The 22257-nt window shown below is 39.3% G+C and overlaps 1 protein-coding gene across 1 annotated transcript in view; it reads left to right on the forward strand.

Annotated features, from left to right (window-relative positions):
- Positions 1-22257, forward strand: part of lrpprc (leucine-rich pentatricopeptide repeat containing) — a 120933-nt gene that overhangs the window by 83265 nt on the left and 15411 nt on the right. The window contains exons 26-31 of the mRNA XM_052012941.1: positions 60-128; positions 373-463; positions 3421-3563; positions 9156-9297; positions 13749-13875; positions 21534-21622. Coding sequence (XP_051868901.1) covers positions 60-128; positions 373-463; positions 3421-3563; positions 9156-9297; positions 13749-13875; positions 21534-21622 — 661 coding nt within the window. The remainder of the gene's footprint in view (positions 1-59; positions 129-372; positions 464-3420; positions 3564-9155; positions 9298-13748; positions 13876-21533; positions 21623-22257) is intronic.

The raw sequence follows: 22257 nt of genomic DNA on the forward strand, positions 1-22257 counted from the left end.
TTGAATTGATGTAGTGGTATGCTATTTTTGATTCCTTTAAATAATTCTTTTTCCTGCAGACCCCTGGCCTGAGAGCACGCCCAGGGAGACTTCAGTGGTTTGCTGATAAGTGCACAGCTACAAATCAGGTAAGTCAGCTGTATGATTTCAGTTAATCAAATTTCAGATGAAAATTGATGTGGCATAGGGTAAATAAGAGCTTAGGGACATCTAAAGTCACATTTTAGTGCATGTATACCATTCAAACGGTAAAACCAAATTCCAGTCCTTTTCTAAAAAGACCCTTTCTTACTGTATTTGGGAAAACTTACAAGATACATCCATTAAGAAATTTAAGTATCATTTGTAAAATACTTTCATTTTTGTTCTTAGGTTGAAGCACTCGAGAACATGGTGGAGATGACCCAGAAGCTATTTGAATGTGACAGGGATCAAATGTACTACTACCTTATGAAGCTTTTCAGTAAGTGGACATCTTTTAAATTGTCACTAATCTTGAGGACCACTGGAGATAATGCTGTACATGAAGTCTTTTTTCAGAAATCTTGAAGCTTAACATAGCATCATTTCTGATCACGATTGACCTGATTCCTTAGATAGATGAGGCTGACTACAGCATTGAAGTTCTCCATCAGAATAGCCAAAAAATGTGTAATTATGTACTTTTTGACAACTGACACTTGGCTCATCCCACTATAACTCTAACACATTCATTTTATCGCCCCTTGAAGAAGGGGGTCGGCCAGAAGAAGAGAATTGGCAGATGATTGTTACTCAGCTTTTACTGTCCTTGTCGTCATCATTTTAATAAATACTGAAGTCAGGGTGGCTTGCCTTGTTTACAAGAATGTTTCATCTTACAAAAAAATGCAGCTATAATCTGGAAAATAGTTTTCTTATGGGTCATTCTTATTACTGATTCGACATGCAGGGTTATAGTACTAAATGTGGGTTACATCTGTCTGGTTATCCTGTGTATTTCCAATAGAGGATAGGAGGTTGGTGCTGGTAAGAAGATCCCCTGTAAACAATTTAGCAATTTCTGAGGCTGATTTGCCTTTCTGTTCAAATTTCAGTCTTGATGTTGATGTTCAAAATTGGTGAATGAGTCATCTGCTGTCCCCTTTGTATATAACGTGCTCCCAAGATCCAGAGTTTAACTGAAAAGCTTGTCACAGATTGAACAGAATCTGTAACATATTTCATAGGCAGATCATTGTTTTTTTACTGATTATATTATGTATACCTAAAAGGACAGTGGGCTCTTCCAATTGATTGAGCATCTCTGAATTGAATCATTTTGCTGTTTGCGTCATGCCTTCACTTGTCAGCAGCATCCAACTAGCCTCTATCCTCTATGGAAAATACATAGAAGCAAGGGTAGATGGATTTTGGAATGGTTCCTGTAGATTGGAGCATATCAAATGTGACCCCACTATTTAAGAGAGAAGGGATATAGAGAACAAGGAACTACTAATCTGTTAGCCCAATCTCACTTCTGGTAACATTGAAGTTAATCTGTGTTCCATTGTTGCAATTTATTTACTATATTTCCTGTGGCATAAGATATCTTTATTAGTCATGTATACATCGAAACACACAGTGAAAGGCATCTTTTACGTAGAGTGTTCTGGGGGCAGCCACGCTTCTGGCGCCAACATAGCAAGCCCACATCTTCCTAACCTGTACGTCTTTGAAATGTGGGAGGAAACCAAAGCACCTGGAGGAAACCCACGCAGATACAGGGAGAACATACAAACTCCTTGCAGACAGTGGCCAGAAGTAAACCCGGGTCACTGGCGCTGTAATAGCGTTATGCTAACCGCTACACTACTGTGCCTGAGGGCTTAACTAAGAACCTGTGAAAGTACAACATTACCTTCTTTTGTATTATTTGATTCTGCCTTCAAAACCAAGACTACATCTATTTTATATCCCAGGTATCCATTCTAGGAGACGCTCTCTTTTTAAGATTTATTTACATTAATTTAAAGTCCGGATCACTTCACATTCCTCCATTTTGGACATCAGTGCCATCTTATTGGGTGACTTGCTCTCAGAATCTTATCATTAGAAGATTTCAATGTTTTCCTTCAGTTTCTTAATCTGTCTGATTTAACTGTTGAAAATCCTTATTACCCCAATGGAGCACAAGTGAACCATCTTTCTGGTCCAAGAAACTACTTCATCATAACCTTTGCTTTCTGTTCTCAAATCATTTTTTTTGTTCATTTGTATTCTTAGTGTCACTCATGTTGTTCTATGTTGCTTAACCAGTGCAGCCCCATCAAGCGTAACATTTTGCTTTCGTTTTGAGAAGCCAGAAAAAGATGGCAGGTGAAGAAAACTTAAACTTGCTCCAGAATCTCCCCATTTTATATTTAAAAGCAAATAATTTTATGATATTGACACAAAGAACCATAATGCTTTCATTGATATTTCCTGGTGAATTATGTGTTCTGCTTTTATCATATTTTTATTAATTGTGAGGATTTTTTTTTAAGGAGTTCAAACTTTTTGAAATTTGGGGGCCTCCTAAACTAAGGCTGTTCCTGTCCTGCCTTTTCACAGCAAGACTCCAAATGTAATCTTTGGGGCTGGCATCAGCTCATTGCTAAACAAAAATGGTGAATTATGGAATAAATTCCAGCTTGAAATGCTAAGGTACTTAGTTTTTAAATTCCTTTGAGAATATGCCAAAGTGCTTTACAGTTAGTGAAGTGCTTTTGAAGTGTAATCACTGTTGTGATGTAGGATAATCAGCAATCACTTTACTTGCATCAAACAGCAGTGCAATAATGACCAGGTAGGAGGCAAGAAATTTTTTAACATTTTGTAGTTTTTTTTTTTGTTTGCTGTTAAAGGAGGTTAATCAGAAATCTGATGGCTGAGCATGCAATCAGGTACTTGCTACAGATTTCTTGTAGGATGCCAGTTTTATCCCCACTTCTCCATGTGTATACCACGCTGAAGCACAATAGAATCAGGAGATGCACTGTAGCATCAAATGGCAATCAATACATGTTTTGGAATGGCACTCGTCCAAAAACTGTCCTTAACAAAACAGGTGAAATTTGCCTTTATACTTCAGAGGGCTAGTCTGATCTAATTAATGATGGTTAGAGTCAGGTATGTAGCATCTCCATATTAGTGGTACTTTCAATGTATGAAATACGAGTTTCCAACTTCTCATCCTGTACGCACATGGCTTCTTTAAACCATGGCTTTTGTGCATGATGTGATTCCTAGGCTGGCCGACTGCATTCTTGATTTCAGAGGTTGGGGAAAGAAATTCTTTTTCTCAAACATTTAGTAATGTATCTCATGGAAAGATTTTTCCTTGTTGCTTTTTCCACCTCACAACCTTCTCAGTGGAGGTCTGAAATTATTTTGTTAAGCATATTTTCTTATTTTAAACAGAGGAAAATAATGACTGGCGCAAAGCTGATGCAACGTGGACCAAAATGCAGGAGGAAAATGTGATCCCCCGAGAGCGAACCCTCCGAATACTTGCTGAAATACTCAGGAGCAACGGTCAAGAAATTCCATTTGAAGTTCCTGAGGTAACCATTTTAAACTTACAAGCTTACTTGCTTTCTTAAACGTTACTGAAAGTTTAATCAAAATGTATAATTGCTATTATCTGTTCAAGCACCAATTATTTTGGACAGTTAGACAGGAACCGCAGAAGGCCAACCAGTCACTCTAGCCCTTTCAATTAGCCCATGGCTGATCTAGACCTCAAGTACTTGTTGTTTCATGCCCTACTTAATGTAACAAAAAATCATTGAGGTCCAATGTCATCTGTAACTTGCATATGTAATTCTTGACTCTCTTATCAGTACATGTAATTTTTAGGATATGCCACTTTTTGCCATATCCCACCAATCAAATCCTTTTTTCCTTTGTTTTGCTTCTGATTTCCCTACCAATTACTAAGCCAATATAATGTTACACTTGTTCCATAAATGCTGTTGCACACAATTGCGGACACTACTGATAGATGACTGTTGGGAAAAGAGGACCTGCAATTGAAGTAAACTTTCAACTGAAAATAAAATACTTCTGGCAGGATGATAAATAGTGGAATGGTTGCATATCTGCAAATACTGCAGACCTCTGAAAATTAGGATGACTGAGATGAATAGCTTAGTCTTTGAAATAATGGATTATAGAGAGTTTGTAGGATATGTTAAGTTTTTCTATTTTGGGAATTTTGGAAGGAGCATTTAGGAATAATCTTGAATATTTAACCACCTTTTTCTTTGTGTAAAATAGAAATAAAAAATGCTGAAAATACTTGGCTTTCTGGCAACATCTGTGGAAAGAGAAACAGATTTAACATTTCAGATCAAAGATCCTTTGTCAGAACTGGGAAAGAGAAAACAAGTTGGATTTAAGCAGCAGAGAAGGTGGGAGGGGAATGGATAGGGCAAAGGGAATATTTCTTGGAGGTCAGGGTCAGGATTGCCATGGGAATAAACTGTTGAAGAAGTAATGTGGTTGAGGAATTAATGTGAACAGTTAGGAAGAGAAAATACATCAAAGTAATGCAAGATATAGAGCTGTAGGGACCGCTAAGCAGGTCAGGCAATGCTGATGGAAAGCGAAAAACGGGCCCAATATTACTAATGGATGACCTATGGCCAAAACTGGATGGTTCTGATGCAGAGCACATGTTACCTGAAGCCGTTGAATGTGAAGAGAGACTGCAGATGCTGGAAATCTGGAGCAACACACACAAAATGGTAGAGGAACTCAAGGTCAGGCAGCATCTATGGAGGGAAATGAACAGTCGACGTTTCGGGCCGAGACCCTTCAGCAGGACTGGAAAGGAAGGGGAGGGGGAGAAGCACGAGCTGGCAGGTGATGGGCGAGTCCAAGTGAGGGGTTGGGGTATAAGGGAATGATATGAGAAGCTGGGAGGTGATGGATGGAAGAGGCAAAGGCTGAAGGAGGAATCTGATAGGAGAGGACAATAGACCATGGAATAAAGGGAAGGAGGTGGGCAGGTTGTGAGGGCGGGGGAGGGGAAAGAGAAGGGGTGAAGGGGCCACAGGAATGAGGGAAGGTGGGGGAGGGAAACAGGGGAGTGGTTACCAGAAGTTACTGGCCAGACGCAGGTTGGAGAAGCAACGTATTCCGTCTTGGTAGTCTCCAACCTGATTGCATCAACATTGATTTCTCTAACTTCCAGTAACAACTCAAGCATACATTGGACCTCATTATAACAATGAGGAGGCTGAAGGCAGACAGGACAAAGTAGGGGTGGTCTGGAGAGTTAAAGTGGCAGTCAACAGGAAGGTCAGGAATAACCCTGACCCTAACCCTGCAGACAAAATGCAGGTGCTCCAAAAAATGGTCACCCAAGCTGCCTTTGGTTTTTCTGGTGTAGCGGAGACCAGATTATGAGCATCAAATGCTAGATTGGAAGGAGTGAAAAGGGGCCTGAGTCGGATTGAAACAAAGACTCTTCCATGTATCTCATAAGAAGACAGGTGTAAACTTGGCCCATGCAAGCCCCCAAAGCTACGTACGCCTTTGATCTGGAGAAACTGAGTGGATTTGAGGGTGAAGTTGTTCAATGTATGAATTATTCTCAGTGGACTGTGAGGTAATTGCAATATTTGACAAATGTTTACGCGGAATTAAGAACTGACCTAACTAGAAAAAATTATTGCTCTTTTGGACCTTGTGAGGGGAAATATTTGTTGTATTTTGGATCCAACTGATGTGGTGAGCGTAGTTATAATTTTCTTTAATGACTGTTAACTAATTTTTCTGCATTAATTTTTGTTTTATGATATGATTCAATGGAAATCAAGTTATTTATGATTTAATGGAAAATGATAGGACAGGTCCACAGATTAGGGTCCTAAACTAGAGCAGAGCTTATTTTGAGGGAATTAGGCAGGATCTAGCAGAGGTCGATTGGGCGAGCTTGTTTGAAGGGAAAGGAACGAATAGCAAATTGGAGGCTTGATATCAAGGGTCCAGGGGCTGCATGATCCTGTTAGGGTGAAGGGTAAACCTGATAAGTTTAAGGAACCCTGGCTGACGAGAGATTGAGGCTGTGGTCAAGAAGAAGAAAAAAGCATACATTGTCTTTAGGAGGTCGGGGACAAGTGAATCCCTTGATGACTATAAAAGATTAAGAATACACTTAAGAGGGAAATCAGGAGGGTAAAGAGAAGGTATGAAGTGGATCTGGCAGGTAAGGTTAAGGAAATCCCAGGAGGTTCTACAGATATATTAAGAGTAAAAGGGTGACCGGGGAGAGAGTAGGTCCCCTTAGAAATCAGCAGGGCTGCCTATGTCTGGAGCCACAGGAGGGGTGAGATTTTTAACTGTGTTTACTGAGGAGAAAATCATGATTGCTCAAGAGACGAGGGAAAAAAGTGGAGCTATTTTGGAGAACATTAATATTACCAGGGAAGACGTATTTGCAGCTTACAGTCCATTAAGGTGGATAAATCCCCAGGGCCTGACCAGATACATCTGCAGACTTTGTGGGAGGCTAGAGAAGAAATTGCAGAGGCCTTGCGGAGATATTTGCTTCATCGTGAGCTACTGGTGAAGTTCCCAAAGACTGGAAGGTAGCAAATGTCGTTCCTTTGTTTAGGAAGGGTAGCAAGGACAAGCCAGAGAACTGCAGGCCAGTCTGCCTGACATCAGTGGTGAGGAAGTTACTGGAGGGAATTCTGAGGGACAAGATCTGTCAACATTTGGAGATACAGAGTCTGATTATGAGTCAGCATGGCTTTTTGCGTGGGAAGTCATGTTTGATGGATTTTTAGAGTCCTTTGAAGAAGTAACCAAAAGGTAGGGCATTGGATGTTGACTTTAGCAATGCCTTTGACAAGGTCCTGCATGGCTGGCTGGTCTGGAAGGTTAGGCCCCATGGAATCCAGGGAGAGCTAGTTGGGTGGATTCAAAATTGGCTCGGAGATAGAAATCAAAGGGTGGTGGTTGAAGGTTGTTTCTCAGAATGGAGACCAGTGACTAGTGGTGTGCTGCAGGGGTTGGTGTTGGGATCTTTATTACTCGTCATTTATATAAATGATTTGGATGTGAATGCACAAGGCTTGATCAGCAAGTTTGCAGATGACACAAAATTAGGAGTTGTTGATTGTGAAGAAGGTTATCACAGATTACAGGGGGATCTTGATCGGGTAGGGAAGTGGGCCGAGGAGTGGCAAATGGATTTAAATACAGATAAATGTGAGGTGTCACATTTTGGAAAGTCAAACCAGCGTAGGACTTGTACTATGAACGGTAGGGCACTGGGGAGTGTAATGGAACAGAGGGGCTTAGAAGTACTAGTGCATAGTTTGTTGAAAGCAGCGTCACATGTAGAAGGGGTTGTGAAAAGGGTGTTTAACAGGCTAGCCTTCATCAATCAGGGCACTGAGTACAGGAGTTGGGACGTTATTTTGCAGTTGTACAAGTTGTTGGTGAGGCCGCACTTGGAGTACTGTGTGCAGTTTTGGTTACCCTCTTATAGGAAAGACGTTAAACTGGAAAGAGTGCAGAAAAGATTTAAGAGGATGTTACCAGTACTAGAGGGCCTGAGTTATAGGGAGAGGTTGGCCACTGTAGGTCTTTATTCCTTGGAGCATAGGAGAATGAGGGCAACCTTATACAAGTGTTTAAAATTACGAGAGGCGAAGATAAGGTGGATGGTAACAGTCTTTTCCCCAGGGTAGGGGAGTCCAAAACTAGGGGGCATAGGTTTAGGGTGAGGGTGGAAGATTTAAAAGGGACTTGAGGGGCAACTTTTTCATCCAGAGGGAGGTGAGTATATTGAAGGAGCTGCCAGAGGAAGTGGTTGAGGCAGGTACAATAGTATCATTTAAGAAACACTTGGATTGGTACATGGAGGGGTGGGGCTTAGAGGGATATTGGCCGAATGCAGGAAATTGGGACTAGCTCAGGGACAACGTGGTTGGCATGGACTCATTGGGCTGAAGGGCCTGTATCCATGCTGTATAGCTCTATGACTCTATCTCATGATCTGAATGTCAGCTGCTGATGTTTCAAGCACTTTAATTGTTAGTTTGCATTTCGCATCTTACTCTGGTATTTTTATTAGGTTAAGGACTCACTTCAGTCCATACATTCTGTTTTTCTATTATTATCCGAGTTAGTATCATTATCCATGTACCTGTCCAAAATAAAAAAAAGATACTTTAGGTTCCTGTTTGCTTTACTTTTAAGGTATGTGAGCATAAAACCTATGTCTCCTAATTTTTGTAAACTGTTTGTGGTTTGACTGACACTCCTTTCTTGGATTTGTTTAGTTTTTCTTTCTCTTCTTGTCATTCTGTTGCTGTTGGGTTAGGCTTAGCATTTTTAACTTTTGTTAGAATTACATTTCTTTTATTTGCATTCTTTGTATTCAGTCTTGCTTAATTAAATAATGCTTGTTTCCTGCACTTTCACAACATGTTTCTCTGTAAGACAGCTGCATAAAATAATCTGTTGTCTGTTTATTGTGTTCCCAATCTTTTCAAGTAAATGGACAATTTTAATATGTCAGTTTTAAATTATGCTTGTTGGCAGTAATGGGGCAGGATCTATAAGGTTTTAAAATTGATTAGAAATGAGCTGACTTGAAGGATGAGTTCTTACATGAGTTCTTGAATCTTACAAGCCTGGGAATGATCAACTTATCTATTTGCTGGCTATGACAACTATTTACTTCATCTCTGGAGAAATGGCACAGGGAAAAGGAAACTGATAATATGATCTTGATTTCCAACTGCTGTTGCACTAATGTTTGGAAGATAATTGTTGATTTAGTCAATACTGTGGAACAGTAGGACATGAGCTCATCCATACTTGGCCTGAGCCATCTCACAGTGATGCCTTGGAGTCCAGGCATTTCCCCAGGAGAAGGGGAAGCTATGGAAGAAATCATCGTCATCTACTTTTACTAACATCTGCCAGTTTCTGAACAGAATTGTTGGGAGTCAATCATGCTACCTGTAGATTAAAACTGTGTGCGCTATGAAATTCAATACTATAGATAAAAAGAGGGTGCTTGTTGGAATAGAAGGAAAAGTAAAAACCAGCTATGTTTACCTTGATTATGTGCCTGATACTGTTTTCTATATTTAATAAATCCAACATATTGTAATTAAATTGTTACACAGACATGGTATGAGGATGCCACAACAACCACTTCATCTTCTGTTGGTCAAAGTACACGAACAAGAATGCCTGATTTACCTGTTGACTCTGCCAGTGACTATCAACGCAGATTGCTCATACTTTCCAAGAAAAATAATATTCAAGGTACAGTTTGTCATAAGTTTTGAAATCCAAATTGATATTGTATTTAAATATACATTGAAAAAATGAATATTTTAACTGATGATATGAAAATGGGTGGAATGGCAATTGGAATGAAGACATTGTGGTTCTGCAACAGGATGCAGATAGATTGAGTGATTGGGTGAAAACCTGGTAAATGAAGTTTAAAGTTGGGAAGTGTGAGGTCTTGCATTTCCATATCAGAAGTTATTATCCAAATGGAGCAAGACTGCAAATGGGTCAAGTTCAGAGGGGTCTGGTGTTTCTGAGTGCATGAATCACAAGAAGTTAACAAGCAGGTCCAATAAGTAGTTAAGAAGGGAAATGATGTTTAGGTCTTTATCGCAAAGGGATTGGAGTTTAAGAGAAGAGAAGATTTGTTATAGTTGTACAGTGTGTTGGTGAGGCCACACCTGGAATACTGTACACAGTTTTGGTCTCCTTACCTATAAATGAATGTAAATGCATTGGAGGCAGTCCAAAAGAGAGTGACCAGACTAATTCCTGGGATAAGAGCTTTGTCCTACCAAGAGTAACTAAATAGTTTGGGTCTGTGTTCAGAAACTTAGAAGAATCAGGGACATTATTCAAACAAAGGTTCCCTTGGGGAGTTGACAGGGTACACATTGAGATGTTTTCACTTGTGGGAGAGTCATGAACAAGGTGATATAGCTACAAAATAATGAGAGAGTGGTCATTTACAACTGAGGTGTGTAGAAATTTCTTCTCTTGGCTACTGAATGACTGGAATTCACTGTCCCTATGGGTGTGTGGAGGGTGGATCACTGGATATATTTAAGGTAGAGATAGATAAATATTGAAAGATTGAAGAACTGAGAGTTATGGGAAACTGGCACACAAGAGGAGATGAGGCCAGCAGTGATCATATTGAGTGGCGGGACAGGCTTGAGGGGCTTAGTGGCCTACTTTCTGTTTCTTGTATGAGTATATTTAAGTTGTCTTTAATTGAAAATTTTGCAGATTTTAAAATTTGGCTGATTTATAAAGGCACTGTTTTCCTTGGTATTAAGCTATTCAGGCCAGGAAAGTTATTGACTTGTAGGTTCGTGCTGAATTAGGGAATACAAGCTGGGTGAGCCTTGAGTAAATCCAGTCTTTAACTACCTTTAGGAGACGAAAGAAGAAAATAGCAGTAAAGGCAAAAACGTAGCCTGTCCTGATGCACATTTCTGTCACTCTGTGCTAGCACCTGGCAAGCATATTTTAGAAACTGAACTTTTCTTCCTATTTCACTGTGAATGCGGGAAGTCTGAAATAGAAAATTCTGGAAAACTCAGGTCGGGTAGGATCTGCGAGGAGGGAAATCAGTTATGTTCCAGTTCACTTTCTGATGGAGGTATATTAATATATTAAGTCAACCTCTGACATGTTAACTCATGTTTCTTTCTCTGCTGATACTATCTGACCCACTGAGTTTCCAGCATTTAATGTTTATATTCTTTTCTAATGGCCAGGCCTCCTGTTTTTAAATAAAAATGACATTGGCTATGAACAAGGCCATAACTGCAATGCTATTATGGCTTAATAGTTGAGTTTTATAATTCAGCCTTCTTTCAATATTTAATTGGATGATCAAGTAACTATTCACACACCACTTGTTACTGAGTTTTGTAAATTCTAAAACTTGCTACTTCAGAAGTTTTGGAATAATTTTTTATGGCAACTTTCAAAAGGCAGTTACACATCAAGTATAAACTGTAGGGTTATGGATAAGCTGGGATGTGGGACTAAATTGGACAGCTCCTTCAAAAATCTTGTGAAAGCACATAGAGTTGAAAGGCTCCTTCTGTGGTAGGAAAATGTGATTTTTACGGTACAACTTATTACTGTGGAGCAGAATAGTAATGTTCTTTTCAAATGGAGACATCTAGTGTTTGTGAGAGTTCATCAAGATGGAGCAATCTCGGTACTCAAGTGCGAAGACTTTGAGTGTCAGAGGTTTGCTTGCAATTAGAGAAATCCAGTTAAGCTTTCCTTTCTTGAAGCTCTCTTGTTAGGAATCTGTGTCAAATTACCTCGAAAACTAAAATTATTATTTTTGTTAACTCTTCTGTTTCTCCCAGTCAGGATTAAAATGGTTATATTTTGGTCAACAAAATATGTTGAGTGAAACATTGCATCTGCACAGATATTGTCCAGGAGTCTTATGATTTTCAGTTCTGGTATATTTTGGATTAATAGATTTGAAGCATTTATTCCCTCTCATGGGACTTCTATGGCTTTTACCTAGTGTTTACCAGTTGCAGAATTCAACTTACTTGACACTTTACAATGAAATGCTTTCTGACAATTTTTATTGCCTTTTCTTGGTACGTCTGTGCACCAATTAAGTGTCATACTTGGCTCGGTGAGAGCATTTGCATGTGAAGATTGCATGGCTGAAGACACTGCTCAAGGATTTGAGCAGATAATCTTGGCTGATTTCCCAGAGCAGTATTTCAGGGGGCACTGTACTGTCATTGAGTGCTACCTTTCAGAGGATCCATCTGCCTGCCCCCTTGGGTGGATGTAAAACATCCCGTGACATTATTCGGAGAAGAGCAGATGAGTCTTCTGTATCATAATGAATATTTATCTGCCCCTCAACAAAACATCAAATTATGTTTGTTAATTACCTCCTTGCTGTTTGTGAGGCCTTGCTGTGCACAAATAGGTTCCCATGTTCTCTAAATTACAAAACTGATGCTTAAAAAGCATTTGATTATCAATTAAATTCTTTGAGACAGTTTGGTGTTCCAAAGCGTGCTATGTGAATGCAAATTATATCTTCTAACCTCTGCCTGTTCAAATAAAGTTACTAAGTGTTATATCTCACCATTCCAATTCTTGGTTCATTCAGCTACAGTGGCATGCAAAAGTTTGGGCACCCCTGGTCAAAATTTCTGTTACTGTGAATAGCCAAGCGAGTAAAAGATGACCTGATTTCCAAAAGGCATAAAGTTAAAGATGACACATACCTTTGCTCATTGCAGCCAGAAAGTTCTATTTTAACTTCATCAGTCCACAGGGCTGGTTTCCAAAATGCATCAGGCTTGTTTAGATGTTCCTTTGCAAACTTCTGACGCTGAATTTTGTGGTAAGGACGCAGGAAAGTTTGGAGAAAAAAGGGTGCAGAATTTCATGAAAAGAACACCTTTCCAACTGTTAAGCATGGGGGTGGATTGGTCATGCTTTGAGCTTGTGTTGCAGCCGGTGGCACGAGGAACATTTCATTGGTAGAGGGAAGAATGAATTCAATTAAATACCAGCAAATTCTGGAAGCAAACATCACACCATCTGTAAAAAAAAAAGCTGAAGATGAAAAGAGGATGGCTTGTACAACAGGATAATGACCCTAAACACACCTCAAATCCACAATGGACTACCTCAAGAGGCACAAGCTGAAGGTTTTGCAATGGCCCTCACAGTCCCCCGACCTAAACATCATCGAAAATCTGTGGATAGACCTCAAAAGAGCAGTGCATGCAAGACGGCCCAAGAATCTCACAGAACTAGAAGCCTCTTGCAAGGAAGAATGGGCGAAAATACCCCAAACAAGAATGGAATGACTCTTAGCTGGCTGCAGGAAGCATTTATAAGCTGTGATACTTGCCAAAGGGGGTGTTACTAAGTACTGACCATGCAGGGTGCCCAAACTTTTGCTTCGGGCCGTTTTCCTTTTTTGTTATTTTGAAACTAAAAGATGGAAATTAATCTTGCTTAAAATATTAAAGAAATGTGTTATCTTTGACTTTATGCCTTTTGGAAATCAGGTCATCTTTTACTCACTTAGCTATTCACAGTAACAGAAATTTTGACCAGGGGTGCCCAAACTTTTGCATGTCACTGTATCTCCTGTAAAGATTCTTTTCATCGTTAACCCTAATTTGCAAATATTGGAATTGGGTATATCTGAATGGCCATGGAGAGTGGGTGTATGAAGACGGAGCGGATGTGGTTTGGTTACACTAAAATAGAACAGTGTGATCGCCATTACCAGCAATTCTTGTTACTGAAGTGAGCTCACCAGTCTCTATATTAAGATTAGTCCTGGGAGTGAAATATTGTTCTGAAATGAAATTTAGCACATGGAAACAACTAGGAATAAAAGATTCTCATGCAAAGTTCCACATCTGTATGCTTTCAAGGATGCAGTGTTGCAGGAATAAAATTGCCTTCAGAATCAGCATGTTATTTTTTTTACACATATTGACAATGACACTGGCTAATTTTAAATACTAAAAACTAATATTTTTATGACCTTTATTCATAAATTATAAATAAAATGTCTGCACTGAAGGTGCTCTGAAGCCTGATAGCTTTCTCTCAAGTTGTTGAAAAGTAATTTTTATTTCTTTTGGGGATTTGTAAACCTTAGCAGAAAGCCATACTCTTCAATTCTACTTTAACGGAAGTTGTTTTCATTTTGCTAGAAGCCCATAAAATATTCCAGGAAGCTGAAAAGAGGGGTCTACTACTTAGCTCAGCTGCTTATTCAAGCTTCATCAACATGCTTCTAAGTCATGGGTTATTGGAGGATGCCATGGATATCAAAAGCAAGTAAGTTTTAAATTGAGTTGGGCCAGGGTCGGGGAAGAAGGCAAAGTGGGGGAAAAAAAAATGTTGGTGTGACTGCTGCCGATTAGTGATCTAATGGCTCAACTTTTTATTGTGCAAAAGATTTTAAGATAGTGAAATATAAATCCTTTATTGTCTGCATTATACTGTCTAATGTACAAATTGTTGATTTAAGACTGACAGATGGAAAAGGAGAAATCACGACTGAGCAATGGGTGCTTAGGCAGGGATTAAGAGGATTGGACCCGAGAGTAAGAAAATCCAGAGACTGATGCTGTATTATTCGAACCCTGGAGGCTGAAAGTGACTAAGGGATAGTTTAACCTTGTACTGTGTAAAAGATTTTCTTGGGATTATTCACTGTAATTCTCACATGACCCTGATTCCCAACAGATCTTCAAAATTCTTGAGGTCAGGTAATGTGCTTGTGGTGAAAGAATGCTGTTCAGTTCAGTACGATGAGATAATTGTTCAAGTTTAGCTCAACTGGGTCTCTGAAAAATGGTGTAATCCTCATCCACTGAGAGGTTGTAGAGTGTGGATTATGCAGGTTTTTCTAGCATGGATTGACGCTTTCTGGCTTTTAAAGATAATGTCTTTTTGTCATTGAAAGTTTTTCATTTCTCCAGGCTTGTCATGCAGTATTTGACTGAAAGCTCATGGCAAGGTATTTAGTATAGGTAAGCTTTGGTTCAGAAAGAGTTTTTATATCAGAAACTGCATTCCTAGAAAATGATCTCTTCACAGATTATCATTCTGAAGACTAAACTGAGGATCAATGAGAGATGGGGGGAGGAGGAAGGAACTGGAAATGCATAATTCTCTATGTGCAAATTTAAAAGGGCAGTACAATGTTAGATTTTATTAAAAGGGATGTGGAGTCGGAGGGAAAGGTAATGGTGAATGTATTCAAAACAAGGGTACCATGGCAGTTGAAGTACTATGTGACATTTGAGTGCACTGCTTGAGAAAAGGCATTCATTTGAACAATGTCAGGATTGAAAATTTTGGTTAATGAGGAAGCATTTGTGATTCTGAGTCTTTTGACAGAAAAAGAGAAGACGGTAGATTTAAGAGGCTTTTTTTAAAAAAAAATTGAAGTATTTTAACCATATGTATAGAAAGACCATCTCATCTACAGTCTGCGATGTAGAGCCAATAAATGTAAAGTTATCACTTAAGCTGAGAAAAGTTTAAAAAGAAATATCTTTACATGTTTATTCATACTCAGGATGTTTTACCGTGAACTGGCACTGGCAGAAAACTATTGTATTTTTTTTAAGATAAAGTTGCTTGAAAGTGTAAAGCAGAGGGGACTATAGGCTTTGGGGTTAGAGAGAGATACAGCACGGAGACAGATTCTTCAGCCCACCTGAGTCCACATTGACCATCAACCACTAAATTACACTAATCCTGCGTTAATCCTATTTTTTATATTATTCCCACATTCTCATCAATTCCCCATATTCTACAACTTAACGTACACACCAGGGACAATTTATAGTGGCCAATTAACCTACCAACCCACACGTGGGATGTGGGAAGAAACCAGAGCACCTGGGGGAAGCCCACGTGGTCACAGGGAACATGCAAACTCCATGCAGATAGCACCCAAGGTCAGGATTGAACCCAGGTCTCCAGCACTGCAAAGCAGCAAATGCAGCAGCTGTGTCACTGTACTGCCCCAATACTAAGCAATATATTTAAAATTGATTGCTTAACAGAGATGAAAAAGGACATGTTTGGCTGAACTGCCATGTCCTTTTGAACTTGGATTGTTTTATGGCTATGATTGATTAACTATTACAGTAACCAATAACTGTTTAGAGAGCTGTAGTTATGTTTTTTTTTAACTGATTACTGGGCATTATACACATTGCCATATTTGCAGTCTGAGCATGTAGAATGTTAACAGTTTAAGGAATAAAAGAAAAAAATATGCACAGCTTCGTGGTTCATCTTAAGTGCCCTTTGAAATGAACTAGCAAATCATTTAGTTGCTAGGACAGATGACAATAATAAAAGTAGATTCAGACATGACAAGGCCCAATCCAGTTGACCTGAAAAGTCATCCTCATTAACATATGGTACTTGTACACAAATTGGGTGAGCTGTCCCGGAATAAGATTTTTTTCACCCAAACTCTCAGATGATTCCATAATATTACGGTATATTTTGTAAAACCACTTGAACTACTGGAGGTGGCTGTGCAAAGATGTATGTTTGGGATAGAGTAGCCAGGGCCCTTAATATCTCATGAAACCTGTTCAATTATGTAGAAAGAAATCACTTACTGATTACCATCCGTCAGCTGATAAATTGGTACTCCAATGTTGAAAGACACACAGAGAAAAGTAGAATCTGGTTAGGATACTTCCGTGTCCATGTGGGGAATACTTTCTCATATCACAGATGACTGAGCTGGTTAAGTCATTAAGGACATAGCTTCATTTTTATGTCAGGTATTGAGAGAGCCAACACAACAAGCAAAACCTACTTGATCTTGTCTTCATTTGTGACAGTTGCATCTGTCCATCATAGCATTGGTAAAAGTAATCCTCACATAAGAGCGAAACATAAGAATAGATGCAGGAGTAAATTATTGGGTGCCTCACACCTGCTCCACCATCCAATAAAATCATGACTGATCTTTTACCTCAGTGCCACTTTCCAGCACTAGCCTGTATCCCTTGATTCTCACAATAACTGAAAATCTATCAAGAAGTTCTTGAAAATACTGACCCTCCACATTTTTTGGAGTGGAGAATTCCAGTGACTCTCTCCCCTCTAGGTGAAGGAATTTCTTCTCATCTCCTTGTCTATGTGGAGTGAAGTTCCTTCTTTGGATCTTCCATCATGTGTCCAGAATGGAATTGATTCAGAGCAAATTGAGAAATTCCAACAAAAGTAATGCTGGAATAATTCAGAAGGTCAATTCAGCATCTGTGGAGGCAAAAGGCGCAAATTGACATTTTGGGTCAAGATCCTGGATCCGGACTGAGAGGGAACGGGAAGATTGCCTATATATATAGCAGTACGAAGGGGGTTGGGATTAGAGCTGGTGGAACCACTATTCCTGCATGTTCAGCATTGAGACAGTGAAACTCTCATGAGAATTAGGCTTGCTAGCTAGAATGTTGTTTCTCCAAAGTTCCATTTTTTTTATATAGGAAGGACGTCTGTGTCGCATGAGTATACCATTTCAGCAGTTGTTTCTGCATGATGTAGCTTCTGGTCAGAGAAATCAACTCTACTATCAGTAACCCATTTTTTTTTCTTGCCTTACCTGCAAATTATGTTTTACCAAAGGAAGTAGATGAATATCGTTATAGTAACAGTTACAGAGTGGATGAGGTTTATGTGGAGTTTCAGAAGCTTTTGCTAAAGTCCCACATAGGATGTTGGTGAATAGGGGGTTAGAGCAGATGGAATTGAGAGCAATATACCAACATGGATTGAGAGATGGTTAATGAGTTCTTTTCAGGGTTGGCTGGTTATGACTTGTTAGGGTACAGCAGAGATCGGTGCTTGTGCCTTAACTATTCACAATCTATATCATTGGGCTGAGGGACCAAATATCATATTTCCAGGTTTGCTGATGACACAGAACTGATTGGTAATGTGAATAGTGATGAGCATATGACAGAAAATCCAACAAGATATAGACATCTTCGGTCAGTGGGCACAATGTGACAGATAGAATGCATTGTGGAAAAGTGAGAGGCTATCCCATTCGATAAGAAAAAGAAATGTTGTGTAATTCTTTAAATGGAGTAAGCTTGGAACGGTTGATGTTCAAAGACACCTAGATATCCTCGTACACCATTCATGAGTACAGCCTTCCCTGCCATTAAAAGCATCTACAGGAGGCACTGCTTCAGGGAGAACGGAATCTATCATCAAGGATCCCCACCATCCAGATTATGCCACCTTCTCGCTGCTACCATCAGGCAGGAGGTACAGAAGCCTGAAGTCCTCCACCACCAAGTTCAGAAACAGCTACTTCCTACAACCATTAGGACTTGAACCAACCTGCACAACCCTAATGCTAGCTCAGCAACAGAACACTACGGACCACCTCTTGCACTACCATGGAGTTGGCTCTTTTTTTTTGCACTAATGTCTTTCTTTGCACACTTTTTTTCTTCACTGTCTGTTTAATTTATATTCTGTGTGTTGCCTGAACCTAGGTGCCTGTGATACTGCTGCAAGCAAGTTTTTTCATTGTACCTGAATCTTACCATTCTTGTGCATATTACAAAAACTGGATTTGACTAGAAGTAATTGCAGCTGCAGCAGACAGTTAAGAAATTAAGTAGAATATTGGCCTTTATTGCAGGAGGATTTGACTACAAGAAAAAGACAGGGCCTTGGTGAGAACACACCTGGAGTCACAACAGACTGCAGATCCTGGAATCTAGAGCAAAAAAAAACTGCTGGAAGAGCTCGGTCTGTTAAATGGCATCAGTGGAGGCAAAGGGTGACATGGCATAATGATGCAGGGTCTTGGCCTGAAATATCAACCATCTCTTTACCTCCACAGATGCTGCTTGACCTGCTGAGTTCTTCCAGCAGTTTATTTTTATATTTTTCACACCTGGTGTACAATTTTGGTTTCCTTGCGTACAAAAAAATATGCTTTCTATAGAGGGAATACAGCAGAGATTCACCAGACTAGTTCCTGGGATGGTGGGCCTCTCATATGAGGAGACATTGAGTAGGTAAGAACTCTCTTTATCATTCCGAGAAATGAAAGGTGATCTCATTGAAGCATTCAAAATACTTGGGTCTTGGCAGGTAGATATAGGGAGTATGTTTTCCCCAGCTAAGATTCCAGAACTAGTGGTCAGTGTATCAAATTAAGGCTAAGGCCACTGAGGTGGTGAATCTTTGGAATTCTCTCTCTTTGAAGGCTGTGGAGGCTCAGTCACTGATTGCATTGCTTGATCTCTGGATACAAGAGGAACCAAGGCTTTTGGTGATAAGGCAGGAAAAAGGGTTGAATCAGTTATGATCTTGTTGAATGACAATGTAGACCAATGGCCTCTTCTTTCTAATTCCAATGCTCTTACATTGGAAATGTAATAATTGTCCTTTCACCTCTTTTCCTACCATCCAGAGACCAGAAACCTTTCCAAGTGAAGCAGCAACACTTTTACTCCAATTTCATGTACTGGATTTAGTACACACAATGGGATCTCCTATATTGGAGAATCCAAGCACATTCAATTTTCTATCTCACTTCCAGTCTGATAGCTCTGTCTTTGAATTGAAGTCCAAGATAAGCTTAAGGAACAGCATATCATCTTATTGAGCAGGTTAAAGCCCTAGGATCTCAACAAAAACAATCCAAGTTTGTCCAACCTCTCCTTCATAGCTAATATTCTCTAATCCAGGCAACATCTTGGTAAACCTCTTCTGCACCCTTTCCAAAGCCTCCACATCCTTCCGATAATGCAGCAACCAGAACTGCACATAGTGCTCCAAATGTGGTCTCACCAAAATTTTATACAGCTGCAACATGTACAACTTTTATACTTAGTACCCCAATCAATGAAAGTAAGCATACCATATGCCTCCTTTACCATCCCATCTACTTGTGTTGCCACTTTTAGGACTGCAAGATTCCTCTGTACACCAGTGCACCTAAAGGTTCTGCCATTTTCTTTCCTCTTGCATTTGATCTTCCATAATGTACCACCTCACACTTGTTCGGACTAAACTCCATCTGACATTTCCCCACTCCAACTGATCTATATCCTGCTGCATCCTTTGATTACTTACCTCACTATCTACAATTTCAGTCATTTTTGTGTAGTCCGTAGACTTGCTTGTCAGACCACCCACATTTTCATCCAAATCATTTATAAGCAAACAAGAGTTCCTAGCACTGATCCTTGCAGAACACCAATGGTCACAGACCTCCAGTCAGAATGACACCCCTCCACTACTGCCCTCTGTCTTCTATGACCAAGTCAATTTTGAATCCAATCTATCAAGTCTCCATGGATCGCATGTCCCTTAATCTTCTTGATCAGCCTTCCACAAGGGACCTTGTCGAATACTTTACTAAAGTCCATGTAGACATAATCATCCACTGCCCTACCCTCATCAACCTTCATTACCTCCTCAAACAACTCAGTTAAGTTTGTGAGACATGTTCCTCCCCCACCGCCCCCCCCACAAAGCCATGCTGACTATCCCAAATAAATCCATGCTCTTCCAAATGCAAGTAAATCCTAAGAATCTTCTCAAATAATTTGTTTCCCCCTCTACAAATACTGCCTGACCTGTGAATTCCAGTTTCCTTAATTATGATTTAAAACTCAATCATCTGAATTGAAGGAGGTATTCCTATGTGGATTATTTTATATTCATATATTTCTGATAGTGTTTGAAAATAGGTGTAGTGTGATATGGAAAAGCATGCTGTTATTAATGTGATTTGAAAATATATTGAAAACATGACTGAATCTCTTCATTTTTTAAGATTTAAATCTTAAATGATGACTACATAATTGAGCATTGTGAACTATTTAATAATATGTGCATATGTCATAAAATACTTCTGACAAATTGCTTTCAGAGTATACCAACTGCTGTGCAAGGAAACAGAGAAGCTGCAGAAGCAAACAGTAAAATAACCGACCAGTTGATCTGTTTTTGGTGAATTAGTTCCAGAGGCAATGTTGGTTAGGATGGAACACATTGTTGAAATCTTCAGTGTACAGTTCAATTTGAACAACTAGATAAGATCTTGGTTAATTATCTTAACTGAAAAATGGCCCCTTTGGTCTGTGATAGTCCTCTTTGATGCTGCATTAATTTTTAATCCTGGACCTGGAATCTTCTGCCTAAAGTACTACCAATGGGCCAAGTTTTCTGTTTCAGGAGATTTTTTTTTGCTGTTGAATTTATCATCTCTGCAATATAAAGCAGTTGTACGTTTTGTTGACAAAGTAGCTGGAAGATTTTGAATGTTAGGTAGCGTACATTAAATTGTTAAACTTCACAGCCAGAGAATTGACACCATAACTTAAATAATTCTTAAATGTTAAATGCCACTTAAAACAGCATGTGGTGTTATATGGTTTTAAAGCATTATTTTGCTCCTGTGATATGTAGGTTCTGAGACAAACTACGTAATGGCAACATGTCTTAGTTGTAAACAACTGTTACTTATTGCCATCGGTGGATATTGTATGTGGCTCTGATTTCACAGCAAGGCATGATTCTCTGCCAGCAGCCATCAATTTTATACCTGTCTATCTACCTTCCTACTCCCAATATAAAAAAATTACCTGCATTCTGAAACTCTGATCTGTGACTTTTTCAATGTCTAATATCTCCGTGTTTGAGAGATAATATTCTGGCAGCTAGACCACTTGCCTAAGCATTACTCTCTTTGCTGCCTAGGATACCACTTATGGCAGCTGTCAGAACCAAAAAAAAAGAAAGGGAAAGAAAAATCACTTTTTCAGTATTTGACGTTCTAACATAAAAGCTGTCTACAGGTCGACATTTGTGGCAAAATTTTTAACATTGGAATGGTAGTTTTTGTAATTTCACCTCCGTCTCAACCATTTATTATCATATCAGAAGCATGTCAGTAATTCCTTTCTAAATGTCTGCTTCTTTAGAGTTGAGACCCGCATCAAGGGCTTTACACTGAACGACACTGCCAACAGCCTACTCATCATAACGCAAGTTAGGCGGGATAATCTGAAAGGTATGTCACACATTATGACCTTTACATCATGTTAATGCCTCTGCAGATTTTCATGTAACGCCTTTCGTATGCTGTGATAAAGGAGTCCATTTAGCAAATTACCTGCTTATCAAGAGTCTTTTGTAATAGCTGAGAGACATAAATTACTATATATGCATCTATAATACAACTGAAGCTGAATATGAATGTACTTGTCATTTGGCCACTTAGTCCAGTTTCCATTCCATTTAACAGAGGATGGTTTTGTCTTAGCTAAACCAGTGGGCTGTGGACTGCAGTCTTACGGAGGTGGGGAAGGGAGGGGGGGTGGTGGTTGGGGGGGAATGAAACTACAAGCTTTCAAGAATTTTGTAACTGGATGAATGAACAAATTCACCTTTAAATAGTTATAAAGTCCAAGAAAACCTTGCAGCAAAACAATATTAATAAAATTTTGTTGAAAGTGGGGTGTTACATAACTTTTTCTTTGAGGATGGGTAAGAAAGATTCATGTATATATTAATATTTTCATTGAGGTATTGTTAGTAAATTTTTCTTTGCATGTTAAATGTACATTCTGAAACATCTTGCTGAAAAGGCTGATATTAATAATTGTGTATATTTTTGTAAACAAAGTGGAAAGTACAGAACTGAAA

The sequence above is a fragment of the Pristis pectinata genome, chromosome 3 (assembly GCF_009764475.1).
Source record: "Pristis pectinata isolate sPriPec2 chromosome 3, sPriPec2.1.pri, whole genome shotgun sequence".
NCBI lineage: Eukaryota > Metazoa > Chordata > Chondrichthyes > Rhinopristiformes > Pristidae > Pristis > Pristis pectinata.